The 14,255-nt window shown below is 37.4% G+C and overlaps 1 protein-coding gene across 2 annotated transcripts; it reads left to right on the forward strand.

The window, feature by feature from the left end:
• The first annotated feature begins 7,063 nt into the window (after window positions 1-7,063).
• On the forward strand, window positions 7,064-13,120 carry LOC132601759 (probable UDP-N-acetylglucosamine--peptide N-acetylglucosaminyltransferase SPINDLY). Of its 2 annotated transcripts, none has more exons than XM_060314830.1 (11): window positions 7,064-7,344; window positions 8,433-8,646; window positions 9,409-9,501; window positions 9,573-9,674; window positions 9,798-9,965; window positions 10,053-10,141; window positions 10,994-11,115; window positions 11,297-11,478; window positions 11,622-11,906; window positions 12,277-12,424; window positions 12,544-13,120. In XM_060314830.1, the coding sequence occupies exons 1-11, from the start codon at window positions 7,172-7,174 to the stop codon at window positions 12,894-12,896; spliced, it is 1,929 nt and encodes a 642-aa protein (XP_060170813.1). In that variant the 5' UTR covers window positions 7,064-7,171; the 3' UTR covers window positions 12,897-13,120. The 2 variants fall into 2 exon arrangements, with proteins under 2 accessions (XP_060170813.1, XP_060170810.1); XM_060314827.1 differs by having other exon boundaries at window positions 7,065-7,344; window positions 11,291-11,478.
• Window positions 13,121-14,255: the final 1,135 nt, after the last annotated feature.

Below are 14,255 nucleotides of genomic sequence, written 5' to 3' on the forward strand. Positions count from 1 at the left end.
CGAAGAAGGCAGATCAGTCAGCCCCCTCGCTCCACCGGTTTGCCACGCGACCGGTTTTTACCGTATACAGATAGCCCCATACTTCCCGGATCTCCGATCTATCGGAGTAACGGGGAGTGGATAACTTCCGAAACCGGTGGCCCTGTCAGCTCGTCGTTACCTTCTTATTTCTTTGTTTTGAATGTTTGCCATTATTTTGGTCATGATCGTTGGTCCGCTTTAGGACAGGTCGACTTATAGTCGTTAATTCACCGTGCCCGTGGGACTTATCCGATGCTTCATAAGTTCAGATGCCTCCGAATTACGATAGGCATTTTCTTCAGGGTCGGTATTTTTTCAACCTTGGCAAAGTTTTTGATGTAGCAGTCCCCGTTTTGGGGGAATTTGCCGAGCTTTGGCTTGGGTCATTGTGACCTTGTCGCCTTTGTCGAATTTCGGGCACAATCCTCGATATAGAGTATGTGAGTGGGGCAGTGCCGGAATACGGCGGTTACCATCGGGGCGAAGTCCTTTTAACAGAAAGACACCCAAGATTTTGTTATACCAGCTTTTGCGTTTGCAAAATGTTTGTAAATATGAGAATTTTAATTCCTTCTGCCTTGTTGTAGTAAATGAAAAATGGGACACGATTCATTATGATCGTTTGGTCCTTACATCGAAGGATGTGGCAGGTGGCCGGGCCTTAGTTTTGCCGTAGCAAATGTTGAATGGGACACGATTCATTATGATCGTTTGGTCCTTACATCGGAGGTTGTGGCCGGTGGCCGGGCCTTAGTTTTGCCGTAGCAAATGTTGAATGGGACACGATTCGTTATGATCGTTTGGTCCTTACGTCGAAGGCTATGGCCGGTGGCCGGGCCTTTGTTTTGCCGTAGTAAATGCTGAATGGGACACGATTCGTTATGATCGTTTGGTCCGGTCTTGACTTGTTGAGCCCCTCCGTTTTCCACTAACCGTGGTAAACCTCGATGTGGGTATAAGTCCCCTAGTATTTATCCGAGCTGCGAGGTCGGGTGAGTGCTATCATGCCCCCACTTCGGAGGGTGTGACCTTGAGTTTCCGGGTGCTGGTCCCTTATCTTTGTTGAGTAACACGTTGTACTCGTTGCCTCATTAAAAACCTAGTCGGAAAACCCATTTTGGGACAAAACCGTACTAAGAAAAAGAGTGCAACATGTGTTTTCAGACCTAGATTCTAACTTTATCCGGTACTTGACTTCCTGCAAAAAAAAAAAAGAGGTCAATAGAAAAACACGAGGAGTCCATACCTTAGTCCGACCTGAAGCTTGGTTTCTCCGGATGAGAATATGGCTGGTACCTCTCCCTCGACGATCTGGCCTCCGGTTCATAATTCTTCCTTGGTCTCTCCAGACTTTTGTTCATATTTACGGGCCCCGGGGGAAGCTCGAGTTGGTCATCCTCCACCCGAATCTTCGACTCGTACCGGTTATGGACATCTGCCCATGTCATAGCCTCGTATTCCACCAAGCTTTCCTTTAATTTGAACGAACCCGTCGAGCTCCGAACATTGAGCCCTTTTGTGAAAGCTTGTGCAGCCCATTCCTCCGGAACCGGGGGAAGCTCCATTCGTTCCCTTTGGAACCGGCTGACAAATTCGCGCAGTAACTCATCGTTTCTTTGGGCAATTCGGAAAATATCCGCCTTCCGAGCCTGCACCTTTTTGGCTCCGGCGTGTGTTTTTATGAAGGCATCGACGAGCGTTTCGAAAGAAGTGATTGAATGCTCGGGCAGATGATCGTACCAAGTCAATGCTCCTTTTGCCAGAGTTTCCCCGAATTTTTTCAACAACACGGATTCGATTTCATCCTCTTCTATATCATTGCCTTTTATAGCACAGATGTATGAGGTCACGTGTTCGCAAGGGTCCGTTGTGCCGTCATATTTTTGGATATCCGGCATTTTGAACCTCTTCGGGATCAATTTCGGGGCCGCACTCGGAGGAAAAGGCCTTTGAATGTACCTTTTCGAGTTTGGCCCTTTTAGCAAAGGTGGAGCCCCCGGTATTTGATCCACCCGGGAGTTATACGTCTCGACCCTCTTTTCGGTCGAGTCTACCCGTTTTGCCAAAGTTTCGAGCATCTTTAGAACCTCGGTGGAGGAACCGGCTCAGGAACCGTTACTCTCGACCATCCGTGGCTCGTTTCTTCCAATTTCGACAACACCCTTCTTCTTCCCCGGGGTCGCTTCATCTCCTCCATTTTGCAACCGGGCTATTGCGATTCCCTGTTCAGCAATCGCCGCTCTTTGTTCGTGCAACATTTCAAAAATTAAACGCAAGTCAATATTATCATTCGGGGTATCCGGTTCTTTCCGGACTTGTGTCCCGGACAAAGTAATCGAATTGTTAGTATTTAAAGGGTCAGTGGGGTTTGGCAATCCTCGCGGCCCGCTGCCTTCATTTTCGGCCACGATCTCGTTGTTGTTGACGTGACCAGATTGCCCACTGTTAGCCATTTGGTCTGTTTCTTCCGAGACGGACAGCAAATGTTTCCGATTTTGATGGGTAAGATAGAGATCAAGATCAAAGACCACTATTATCCTAGCCCCACGGTGGGCGCCAAACTGTTTACCCCGAATTTGGTAAATCAATTGAATTTGTACGCGGGTATAGGATATGTGTTTGAATCTCGATATATTTGATGGATACAAGATTCGTATGGTTAAGATGTGAAGAAAACGATGATGCTTAGAGGACCACTGTGGATTTATACATCTACTAACATATAAGTATTATTTGTTTGAACAAGTAATAGAGATGAACACAATGATTCCGGACCAAAATCTAATATTAAGAGAGAGATTTGTATATATCTTCTAGTACAAAAATGTTGTTGATCCCGGGGAGCCAGCCCCTACAAAGGAGAGGGATGTGCTCTATTTATAGTGTGACCTCCATGGGTCTCATATGATGTGAGCTAATAAAATAATATCAACAAGGACAGCTCTACACGGATTTAGTTGGATTAGACTGACGGCGCCGTCTGACACACGCATGGTGGGTAGTTGACCAGGACAGGACGTTACTGGCGCGTGACCCGCGTGCAACGGCCACCCGGACCAACGGCTACTCGGACCAACGGCCACGAATGCTCGGGTCACCGGGCTTGGTCGTTCCAATGACGAAGAAGGCAGATCAGTCGGCCCCCTCGCTCCACCGGTTTGCCTCGCGTCCGGTTTTTACCGTATACAAATATGACAAATTAAATTGCCAACACAAAGTCCCAATTAGAGATGTTACAAAGACGGTTGCAGTATGGCCCATATTATGTGATTCAACTGAACTCAACATCTTTTATACGTAATATAGGTATAATGTTTTTAAACATCTGAATTTTGAAATCATATTTGCAAAGTGCAATGCGTTTAATGGTAAAATATACTAAAAAGTTAAGCAGTTAAGCCCATCAAATTTAAACTTTTGGATCAACCTTTAGTCAACTGGTGTTGGTTCATCCTCTAGCTAGTATAGTCAAACTATTTATATAGTTAAGAAAATAATTGAGTAATGATGTAAAAAAAGTATACACTATCAGACCACTTACTATTAATTAATTTTTAAGTAAATCTCTTAACAAAAATCAGTTGGTAATCTAGTAAAAATGATAACTAACTTGCTATCATAAATTAAAATTCACTCATAGTATTAAGTATATTCTTACAATATATATCCATTGAAAATTTACACACCCATTACGTGTGCATATATTTTACTAAATATAATCACACTCATTGATTATCATAACGAAGGAAGTGATGCATGCAGTGGTTCTGGTACTCTATATCTACTGAATACTGACTTAAAATGTTAATCCTTCTATGCTATATAGAGTTGTGCTATTCCTTTTGAGAATGCAATTACAAACTGAAAGATAAATTCTCACATCGATATAATTTGCTTGAAAGAATTGGATTCTCTAGCCGGCCGTTGGCCTCAAATTAAATAAGGATATATAAATGGTATACATTACCAGCAATTTGTTGAGACTGAACATGTTGATAAATGATACTCCTCATCTTGACAAGTCACAAAACCAATATCGAGGTATTTTTATATGTAGGTATTGGTGGGGTTCAAATAAAGGGCATAGCTATGCATGTTAATTTTGGGATATAAGTTTGCCTCATGGTTGTGTTTTTGGATGATGACTTGTTCTGGGTGTGGATTGATACGTGATCACTTCTTATTCTTCTTCTTCTCGTTGCATCTGTCTAGCTTGGTCAGAATACCCCAAATCTGCCCGTGTTGATCATAAAGTTTAACTTATACATCCTAATAACAGTGTAAATTAAATTTTATACGATCAGGTTACTTACTTATAAATAGTTACAAGTAGTTGTTCATATGAAGTGGAATTAGGTACCAAAAAAAATAGATAGGCAGTCTGCTACTAACATATAAATTACACTAATAGCAATATTTACATTATCAATATAAGTATAATTACGTTAAATTCACTGGGAATATTCATGAGTTTAACTAATATATATATATATATATATAATATTTTTGTAATAACATGACATTATTAAATATCTTTATATTGTGTGTATATTAAACTCTTCTTAAATTGGAATATCTGATTTTTTATTTTTCCGATTTACAAACAAAGAGTTCTTCTGATTTTGCTCCTTAATTTATTGAAACAAAGTTCAGAATCTTCCCCATACAGTCTGCTAGCTGTTATAATTATATATGCACACAGCGACAGCACTCCTGATCATAATTGTGACCTATTACTAGAAAGAAAAATAAAATGCCTTGCGGGGACATGAGTCTAGGCTTCTAGTTGTGCCAAGGTAATAGTTCGAATTACTAGTTCAAAAAATCCAAAATAGATGCCTCCTGATCACTATTAGCCTGTCTGGGGACTTTTTAGAAGCAAAAAGGGTTTATTTTAAAAAGTTAAAATGTTTAGCCAAACTTCTAAAGAAATAAGTGTTTTTTTTATAGTAGTAGAAGTTGTTTTTATTATAAGTTGAAAAAAGTAATTTTCCTAGATTTTTTTTTTTCAAAGTGTATTCAAACGCAAATTGTTGCTCTAATATTGAAAAAATGCTTTTGAAATTGATTAATCAAATACAAACCGTTACTTTTAAAAATTACTTTTTTTTGAATAAACACATCTAATGAAAATTACTTTTTTAAATAATTAAGTAGATTTTGAAAAAATCAGCCAAAAACAAGTTAAAATATTCAAATATGTCAACTAGCACTTGGATCGTGTATTCACTACTAGAAACAGAAGTTTTTCTCACAGACATTCAATCGGAAATTTGTACTATAAAACGTGATTTTTCCACCTCATTCTCACCAAACCAGTTCATTGGGAAAACGCATGGTGGGAAATAAGTTCTCATTGAACCGCTGGAAAACTTCATAATTTTCTGTGTGAAGACACTAATATTTGGATTTTCTTACAGACGGTGAGTGGGAAATAACCACTAATATAGAGATTTTTTTAGTAGTGATTGTACTTTGAATCATTTGTTGGAATTTTGTCTAAATAAAATTAAATCTTTTAAGTGAAAATGTGTCTTTTAAATTAAAGGTTGTGTTATTTCATTCTTTGGTTACCCCAACTTCTATTGAAAGTCAATTTCTTAACATTCCAACATAACATTTTAATCCCGCAGAACTTTCTTATCTGAAAATTATGCTTTATTCTCCAATTACAAAAAGATCAAGTTCTAAGTTCTTGCTTTCCAATAGAATTTCTTCACTATTTTTTTAGTGCAGAAACTCAAAAGCTTGTCATATCCACTAAAACTATTTGCATACAATCTCATAGCAATCTCCCAAAGGAGAGAGAACAAATATCATTTTTAAAAAAGTATTTCGCACGTTTTTCAAGCCTCAATCTTGTATTCATTGTTCATATTGTCAAACCTTCATTTTTGCGTTCTTCTTCACGTATTTTTTGTGTTCTGGGATAATATTTTCCAACATCATCATCTTTAGACCTGGAGTAAGGGTAGGCCTATGATAAAATGGCATGATTGAAATCTTTTTCCACCTTTACAGAGGGAACAAACATATCAGATAGTCATCATTTATCATGTGGTTGAGTTGACCTGAATCATTTGAAGTCTTTTTTCTCTTGCTAACCTTTTTCCCACCACTATAGATGCTATGAAAAGAATATATTCAGAGTTAAAGTCAAACTGTACAGTGCTTTTGTAAATGTAAAGGGGCTGTGCTAAAGTCAAATTTCCACCGTGATTTACTGCTAACCAATTGGTGAACCTAATGCGTTATTACTGATGTATGCATGATGGGAAAGGAATTTTGTAAAGAAATTAAAAATAGTTATCTGCCCGAAAAATAGTTGAAAGATGTATAATATATATTAGTGTATACTATATATTAGTGTATAATATATGTATATTGGCTGGCAACTATAAATATTTTCGGCCAAGCAGGCAAATGTGTAACTTCCTAGGAAATCTACACACTATCCACTGTATGACCTTTCAAAAAATTATTTATATAATCTGATCACTTATAAAATTATTATTATTATATATATATATAATAATCATTAATAACTTGATAAAATGATAATATATCACAATGGTTAACATATACTCCCAAAAAAAAAAAAACACGCTTCCAATAAGTTTGTTAGCCAATTCAATGACTTCAGGTTGTGCTTAATGGAAGCTAGTACATGTAAATAAAGGAATCTTACTAGATGCTTAAGGACACACACAAAAGCATTTTCAAATTTAACTCGGAAGTATCTAATATGAACATTTTATCATGTGTTCAAGTGCTCAATAAAAACATTTTGTAATTTGAGTGTCTAAATGAAATTTAAACAAATATCTTTTTTCCCTACAATCTAATCTACATTAGATTTTCTAAGCCAGTGGTATAGGTTTTAACAATGCAATTTGGGTCTCTCTCGCCAATGTCACAATCGTAGTGCAACAAACAGACTACTACAATTTTAGGGTCAAACTGAATCTCAGATCAAATATTAAGGACCAATAAATATAAGAAATTAAAATAGTGAAACAAAACCGGATATAGGCAAAAACTCAAGGACCAAAAGGCTAAACTTCATTCCAAAAGAGGAACCTTTTCAGCAGGAGATTCTTCGTTTCGGCTGTCCGAAATGTCCTAAAATTCCGGCGTCGAATTCCGTCAAATGAAGTCAGAATCTGCCGTCGTTGATAGCACCTCCGTCAACTTGAGGTTACAGCCACCACTTCAATCTCAGCCGTCCAAAATCATTTTGGCTGACCTCAACGTTGACCCTCCTGATTCCGACGCCAATGATTCACTGCCCCTTCCTGCTGTGTCTCCTGCATGTTTCTCCAGGTCTTTTCTGCTTTCCTCTTTCAAAATTCTTATGAAAATAAAAAAATTAAAAACTTAATCTGTTTTTTTTTTTAAAAAAAAAAAAAACTTTTGGTAAACTATAGCTTAGTGTGTAAACTAGTTTCGGATTTGTATCATTTGGAATAAGGCTAGGCTTGATTCCACATTTCCACTCTAATAGTTTGTACTCACTCCTCAAGCATGTGTGTTTTTATTACTATGAATTTGGAATTTACTATAATTACAACTTGTCTCAGTTGAAAGTATCAAAATAGTGTAAAAGCATCATAAAAAGGGCAGTCCAGTGTACTAAGCTCCCGCTATGCGTGGGTCCGGGGAAGGCCCGGACCACAAGGGTCTATTGTGTGCAACCTTACCCTGCATTTCTCCGTGAGGCTGTTTCCACGGCTTGAACCAACTAATAAGAGTGTCATTCCTTTTGGGAAGGAAGTAGTTCTTAGTGAAGATGGCCCTATTTTGTATGGTTAGAGCTGTTATTAAAAATTCAGCTGGCAGCCATGAACACCTTGTATGGATGGTTGTTACCTGTTGTATTGTATTGTATTGTGTTGTGTTGTTAGTTTAATAAATACAATCCTTGTTTTGATTATTACTTAATTTTTTTTGTATGGTATCGTTAAATCCATCGTCATGTAACGTTGAGAAGTCCCATTTTATGTAACGACCGATTTGGTGTGATTGCGTCGTTACCTTTTCTTTTTTCTCATTTTGTCTTTGCTTATTATCTAATAATCATATTTTATCCTCTATCCTACCTTTTCATAATAGATCTACAAATTGCTGATGTGTGGTATTATGTAACGATGGGAAATGATACAATCTATCCAAACATTGTATTTATCAAAACTATACAGTATAATACAATACAATTATATAACAACCATCCAAGCGATTCTGAAAAGGTGAGAAACACCAAATGAAAATATATCTTGGAAAAGGAGTTCTTATATCACCAGAGGTGATTCACCTCGGTGTGATGCTTTATGATGTTTAGCGTTCTTTGGTTGACGTAATTGCTGCGACAAGAATCATTTTATTACTTTAACCAGGGCCTGATATATTTACAGGGTAATAGCTGACGAAATTTGTCAGGATAAGCTGAAGAAAGACATAGAGATTGCAGATACAGAAGGTAAACAATTGAAAAAATTGGGAAAGTGCCGTTCAAGAATGGGTAAGTTAGACTCTCCTCCTGATTGTAATGGAGCTGATGCAGAGGCTGATCATAATGTTCAAGGGGTACCTTCATCTCGGGAAGAAAAAGTTAGCAGCCTTAAAACTGTGAGTTGTATTTTGATCCCCTCGTGTTCAGTTGTATACATATCTTGTACATACTTCTTGACACCAACTTGGCATTTCGTAATGAATATTTTGACTTATCCAGAAAATAATTGATCCATTTTGTCTTTTGTTACCTAGCTATGTGCTTGTATCTATGTTTATACGTGTGTTGATTCTTTTTTTTTTTTTTTTGGTGCCAATTGTTTTCAATGTTTTCCATATCACATCTTTTAGTACTTGAATTGATGCAGTGTTTTCAAATGCGAAAAATGGGAAAAAGCAACAAAATCCATGGGACTTGAAACGAAAAGTGAGTGAAGCTTATAATTAGTTAAAACATTAAAAATACCAAACATATATGGATTTAGCACTGTAATAATCAACTTGTAATTAAAATAACTAATATCAGCATTAATATATAATATGGTCGATATAGATTCAACTTCTCAAAATTGATATTCAAAGAACCGAATGTTTTTCTTTTGGGATCTCTTTGAGCATCATTATTTGAAACTCTGAAGCGCATGGCTCCACCAATGAAGTGTTAACCTCTCGCTTCTTATTGCTTTATTGCTTTAAGCGAACAAGTGATAGCTTTGAATAACACTGTGAATGCATCCAATTTGCTTGCACTATTAAATTCACAATCAATCAAAAAAATTCTACCTTATCAAAAAAAAAAAAAAAAAAAAAAAAAAGGAGGGTAGTTAAAGAACTTGGTGCAGTTTGAACTTTGGCATGATTCATCTACTTTGCTCATAGGGCTTGATACATGTTGCACGAAAAATGCCAAAGAACGCACATGCTCATTTTGTACTTGGCTTGATGTATCAAAGGATGGGTCAGCCTCAAAAGGTAGCTTATGGTGCTGTTCTTTTCCTGGGTCAGTTTTCATTCTCTCTCTTGCACTGAACAGCTAATTCTAGGCGATTCTGGCATATGAGAAAGCGGAAGAAATCTTAGTTCGCTCTGAGGAAGAAATAGAGAGGCCTGAGTTGCTTTCTTTAGTCCAGGTTCATCGCGCGCAGGTATCAATGAACTTACACTCAGAGAAATTGCACATTTTCTAGTCAATGTTTCTCTATTAGCTTTTCAAACTGAAATAAGTAATTACTGCTACCCACATATTTTAACATCTCCTCCTGGTGCAGTGTATTCTGCTTGGAACCTTGGAAGATTGTAACTCAGATGAGGAATTAGAACCTGAAGAGCTTGAAAATATTCTTGCTAAACTAAAGGAAGCTGTGAAATCTGATGTTAGGCAGGTGTCTATTTGGAGCTCTCTTGGCATAATACTTCTTAGAACTGGTCGTTTACAGGTGCAGCCACATTAATCTTTTGGTTCTTACTCATTAACATACTTGGAACTTTCTTTGATTATCTTTTAACACTAATGGTTTCTGTAGAGTGCTATATCAGTTTTCTCAACTTTGTTGGACATTTCCCCGGACAACTTGGATTGCCTTGGTAATCTTGGAATGGCTTGTCTCCAGAGGTATGAATGGACTTTCGTTGCTACTGGTTTTAGGCTACTTAGTGTATTATTCACAGTGTATATTAATGTCTTCATTCAATATTCTCGTGTTTGATCAGATTAGACTAATGAAAAAAATAGATTGATGTAGGAGCTAAAAGAAATTGGAGGGGTGGAGAAGCACTTTTTATTTATGTGCTAAAAAGGGAAAAAACACAGAATATCCTCTATGCTGAATGATGTTTTTATTGATGTTGCAACTGAAAAGGAAAAAAAAAATGTATAACTTATATGTGAATCATTTGCTGGGAGATTAGTTTGTTTGTGGGCTGAAAAGCTGTTGATGCATCATTATACTCTGCAGCATATGGACTTTGCTCTTAATTGTAATCGAGTGTTTATTGGGAAAGACTCACTTACAATCCTCTTTTATCGAAGACTAGATTATACTGTTTCATTTAGTGATGTGTAAATATTCTTTGTTGTCACTTCTCTATTTAGTGTGGAACTTTTAGTTTTTCTTTAGGGGAACTCAAGTGGTAAAAACCCTTCTACCATTGATTAGATTTGTCTTTATCGCAGTCATCTTCTGCAAGCTTTCATGCTTTTATTGGTTTGCAATTTTGCATGGTATTTTGATCAGATGCATGTTCTGTTTTCTGATTCTCTCTGTATATGTTTTTTTTCTTTTGACTGTTGATGTTTGTTGTTGTGGGTTTGGAGGGGTGGTGGGTGGTGGAGGATTTCTGCTGCTGTTTAGCAGCTTTGTTAGATACACTAACTGATTAATATTTCATCAGGCACGTCTTCCTATATTGTTCACTTGAGCTCCTTTCTTTGCTGAATTGAATCACTTTGACAATGTCTTTCCAGTGGGAATCTAGAGCTTTCAGAGAAGTGCTTCCAAGATCTACTTCTAAAAGATCAGAACCATCCTACTGCTTTGACCAATTATGCTGCCATTATCTTGTATAAATACGGTTCAGTAGTTGCAGGTAAGAGGATTTTATGTGTTTCATAATTTATATCCTTAGGCTATCCGATTTAAGGTAACAGATCACTGCTTTAAAATATATTATTCATGGTGCTCATTAGCATCTTTTCAACATGGATGTAAAAGTTAAGTTGAAAAAATAAAACAGCGAGTAACTTGAAAGCAATGACTGTTAGTTTCAGGTGCGGGGGCAAATGCTCTGTATGGAACTTCTGCAGATCAAGTCACTGCAGCCAATGTTGCCAAGGAGTGTTTACTAGCAGCTTTAAAAGCAGACTCCAAAGCAGCTCACATTTGGACAAATCTAGCTAATGCTTATAACTTGATGGGTGATCATAGGAGCTCTGCTAAATGCTTGGAAAAGGTGCTTGTTCTTCAAGGCTACAAACAGTTTGAAACCTCTCTTTTATCTATTGTTAGAGGATATTTGATTCCTAAGCTTCATCAATAGATGCATTAATGTTGACCTTATATAAGTAATTTATATTCTTTTGCTTTAATAAGTAGGCAGGAAAAATTGAACCTAACTGTTTAGCAACAAGATATGCGGTTGGAGTTCACCGCATCAGGGATGCAGAGAGGTCCCAGAATCCCAATGAGCAGCTCTCATGGGCCGGTAATGAGATGGCCTCGATACTAAGAGAAGGAGATTCTACTTCGATAGAGCCTCCAATAGCATGGGCTGGTCTTGCCATGGTCCACAGGGCCCAACATGAAATTGTGTCAGGATTTGAAATTGAGCATAATGAATTGGTGGAAGTCAAGGAGCATGCTATCTACAGTCTAAAGCAGGTAGGCTTTAAAGTTTTTTTTTATTTCTATCTGAGACCTATTGCTTAGTTTGTTAATTTCTGATTTCCGGGAAGGGATTGGTTATTATTAGTTGAACATGTGATAAGGTGATCTACATATATTTCCTCTATGGTGCAACTGGCTGCTGATCTAGTTGCTTATGAGTTTTAATTCCTTGAACTTTATCTTCTGACGTGAAAGGAGATTAGTTGTTTAACTCTTTCTTGCATGACTTTTACTGCATTAAAGCTATTTTACTTCCTTGCATCTGCTTCCCGACCTTTGATTTTCATTATGTTCTGTGACACTATTGCAAAGTGAAGTTTGGACTGAAGGCTTGGATTTTGCATTTCTGATTTTCAAATGACAGGCAATAGCCGAAGATCCTGCTGATGCTGTTCAATGGCATCAGCTTGGCCTTCATAGTCTTTGTACCCAACAATTTAAGACGTCTCAAATGTACCTCAAGGCTGCAGTTGCACGTCGTAAGGACTGCACCTATGCCTGGTCAAACCTAGGTAAATGCATCTCTCTTACACAATGGTCATGCACATCTTTTTCCCCCCTCTTTTCTTCTTCATATTTAATTATTGTGAAAATAGCATTCATGTCTTTCTGAAAAGACATTGCACTATAGGTATTTCACTGCAACTGTCCGAGAATCCTTCTCAAGCTGAAGAGGTGTATAAACAGGCCTTGTCGCTAGCTACGTCAAAGCAAGCACACACGATATTTTCAAACCTTGGAAATCTCTTTCGCCAGCTAAAACAGTATGAATGTGCAAAGGCAATGTTCAATAAATCACTTGAACTCCAACCTGGGTATGCACCTGCTTTAAACAATTTAGGTCTTGTATTTGTCGCTGAAGGAAAGTGGGAGGAAGCAAAGGACTATTTCAACAAGGCGATCCAGGCAGATCCATTACTTGATGCTGCTAAATCCAATGTGATTAAAGCTTCTTGTATGTTCAAGATTACCAGCATGTCATGATGTCTGATTCATTGTATAATAATTTGTCCCCCTGTAATTATTTTGTGTCGGGAAATGAACACCCAAAAGGGGGTGGGGTGGGGTGCGGTGGGGTGGAGGGAGAAAAAGAGAAACAGAAAAGAAGTGTGGATCTTAAGATCTGGAAATCTCAGCTTTTTTGGAGTTTAGTTTGTATAACTTAGCTCCTTCTGGAGTGTTAGCAAAGTAGAGGTTTCCTTTTTAAAGATGATACTATTTCCTGCTTTTTCACTTCTACATGACTGTAACTCGTGCTATGGATGTGATGTGACTAGTGCACCACCAGTGGCCTCTGTTCAAATGAAAATTTATAGGGAAGTTGAAACTTTAGTCCAATTAATCCTTGATGAGGTTGATACAGGCACTGGGAATAAGTTAAATTGCATATCACTTTATGTTCATGTCTAACTTTCTGATTTTAAGTTATCATGCAGGGTTGTGGTCAACCTGGATTTACCCTGCCTGAGAGGAGGAGATTTAGTGTATGGAAGAGTATGTAAAGCTGTTTAACTTCTAAATTCCCAAAGATATCAAATATGGCTGTGATTATCATGACTCATGAGCTAATGATTCGAAAGCAAACTGCTTTTCTCTATTCACTTTCTTCAAAATGGAATGTGTATGGTTGTTTGTCTGCCTTTGTTTTTTCTGGCTTGCATTTTTCAAAAATTTGTTGATAATCTCTGCCAACTTTTCCTCTTCGTCATACTTTCTACTCATGCTAATTTTTCACTAACGCTGCCATTAATACTACTAGATTTGCCAATATCATAATTTTCTCAAGGAAGTGTTATAAACATTCCATCTTGACTGAAACGGTGTCAAAGGCATCTGAAAGCCCTGAGTCGTTTCACTTCTGAACTATTCAGTGAGGAAAATGTGAAGTTAGATTGATAAAAAATAAGGACAATCCAGTCAAACACAGTTGTGACAAATTTGAAATTCCTACTCTACCATTTGTTCCGGTTTGTGATGGAGCTTCTTATTATTGGGATCATTTGACTTGCCTCCTTTTATGTTCATTTCTAATGGAATCTCAGTAATGGCCCTACTATACAATAAGCATTTGTGATACATGTGCTGTTCTTTATGCATATCTTTCTGGATTACTCCCCTGACATTTTCCTTCGAAAATTGTGTGATTTTGTTGTAGTAGTGCTTTTTTGAGTATTGTCATTGGTGAGATGTTAACTGAAGAATGGCTTTTGCTACAATTAGAAGTTCACTGGTTTCCTAGAATAAAGTACTTGCTGTAAGGAAGTACTTGTATCAAAGCTAAGGAACACGGAAATGAAGAAGTGAAAAAGTTATATGAGCTGATAACTGCAATTGAGAGGTAGC

This window comes from Lycium barbarum, chromosome 1 (genome assembly GCF_019175385.1).
Source record: "Lycium barbarum isolate Lr01 chromosome 1, ASM1917538v2, whole genome shotgun sequence".
NCBI classification, from domain to species: Eukaryota; Viridiplantae; Streptophyta; class Magnoliopsida; order Solanales; family Solanaceae; genus Lycium; species Lycium barbarum.

Excerpts from the sequence above, each read along its gene's own strand:
- LOC132601759 (XM_060314827.1), top strand. The coding sequence starts at position 7,172 with ATGAAGTCAGAATCTGCCGTCGTTGATAGCACCTCCGTCAACTTGAGG. Across the intron at positions 9,966-10,052 it reads TTAGAACTGGTCGTTTACAG|AGTGCTATATCAGTTTTCTC; the intron begins GTGCAGCCACAT and ends TGGTTTCTGTAG. Across the intron at positions 11,907-12,276 it reads CTATCTACAGTCTAAAGCAG|GCAATAGCCGAAGATCCTGC; the intron begins GTAGGCTTTAAA and ends TTCAAATGACAG.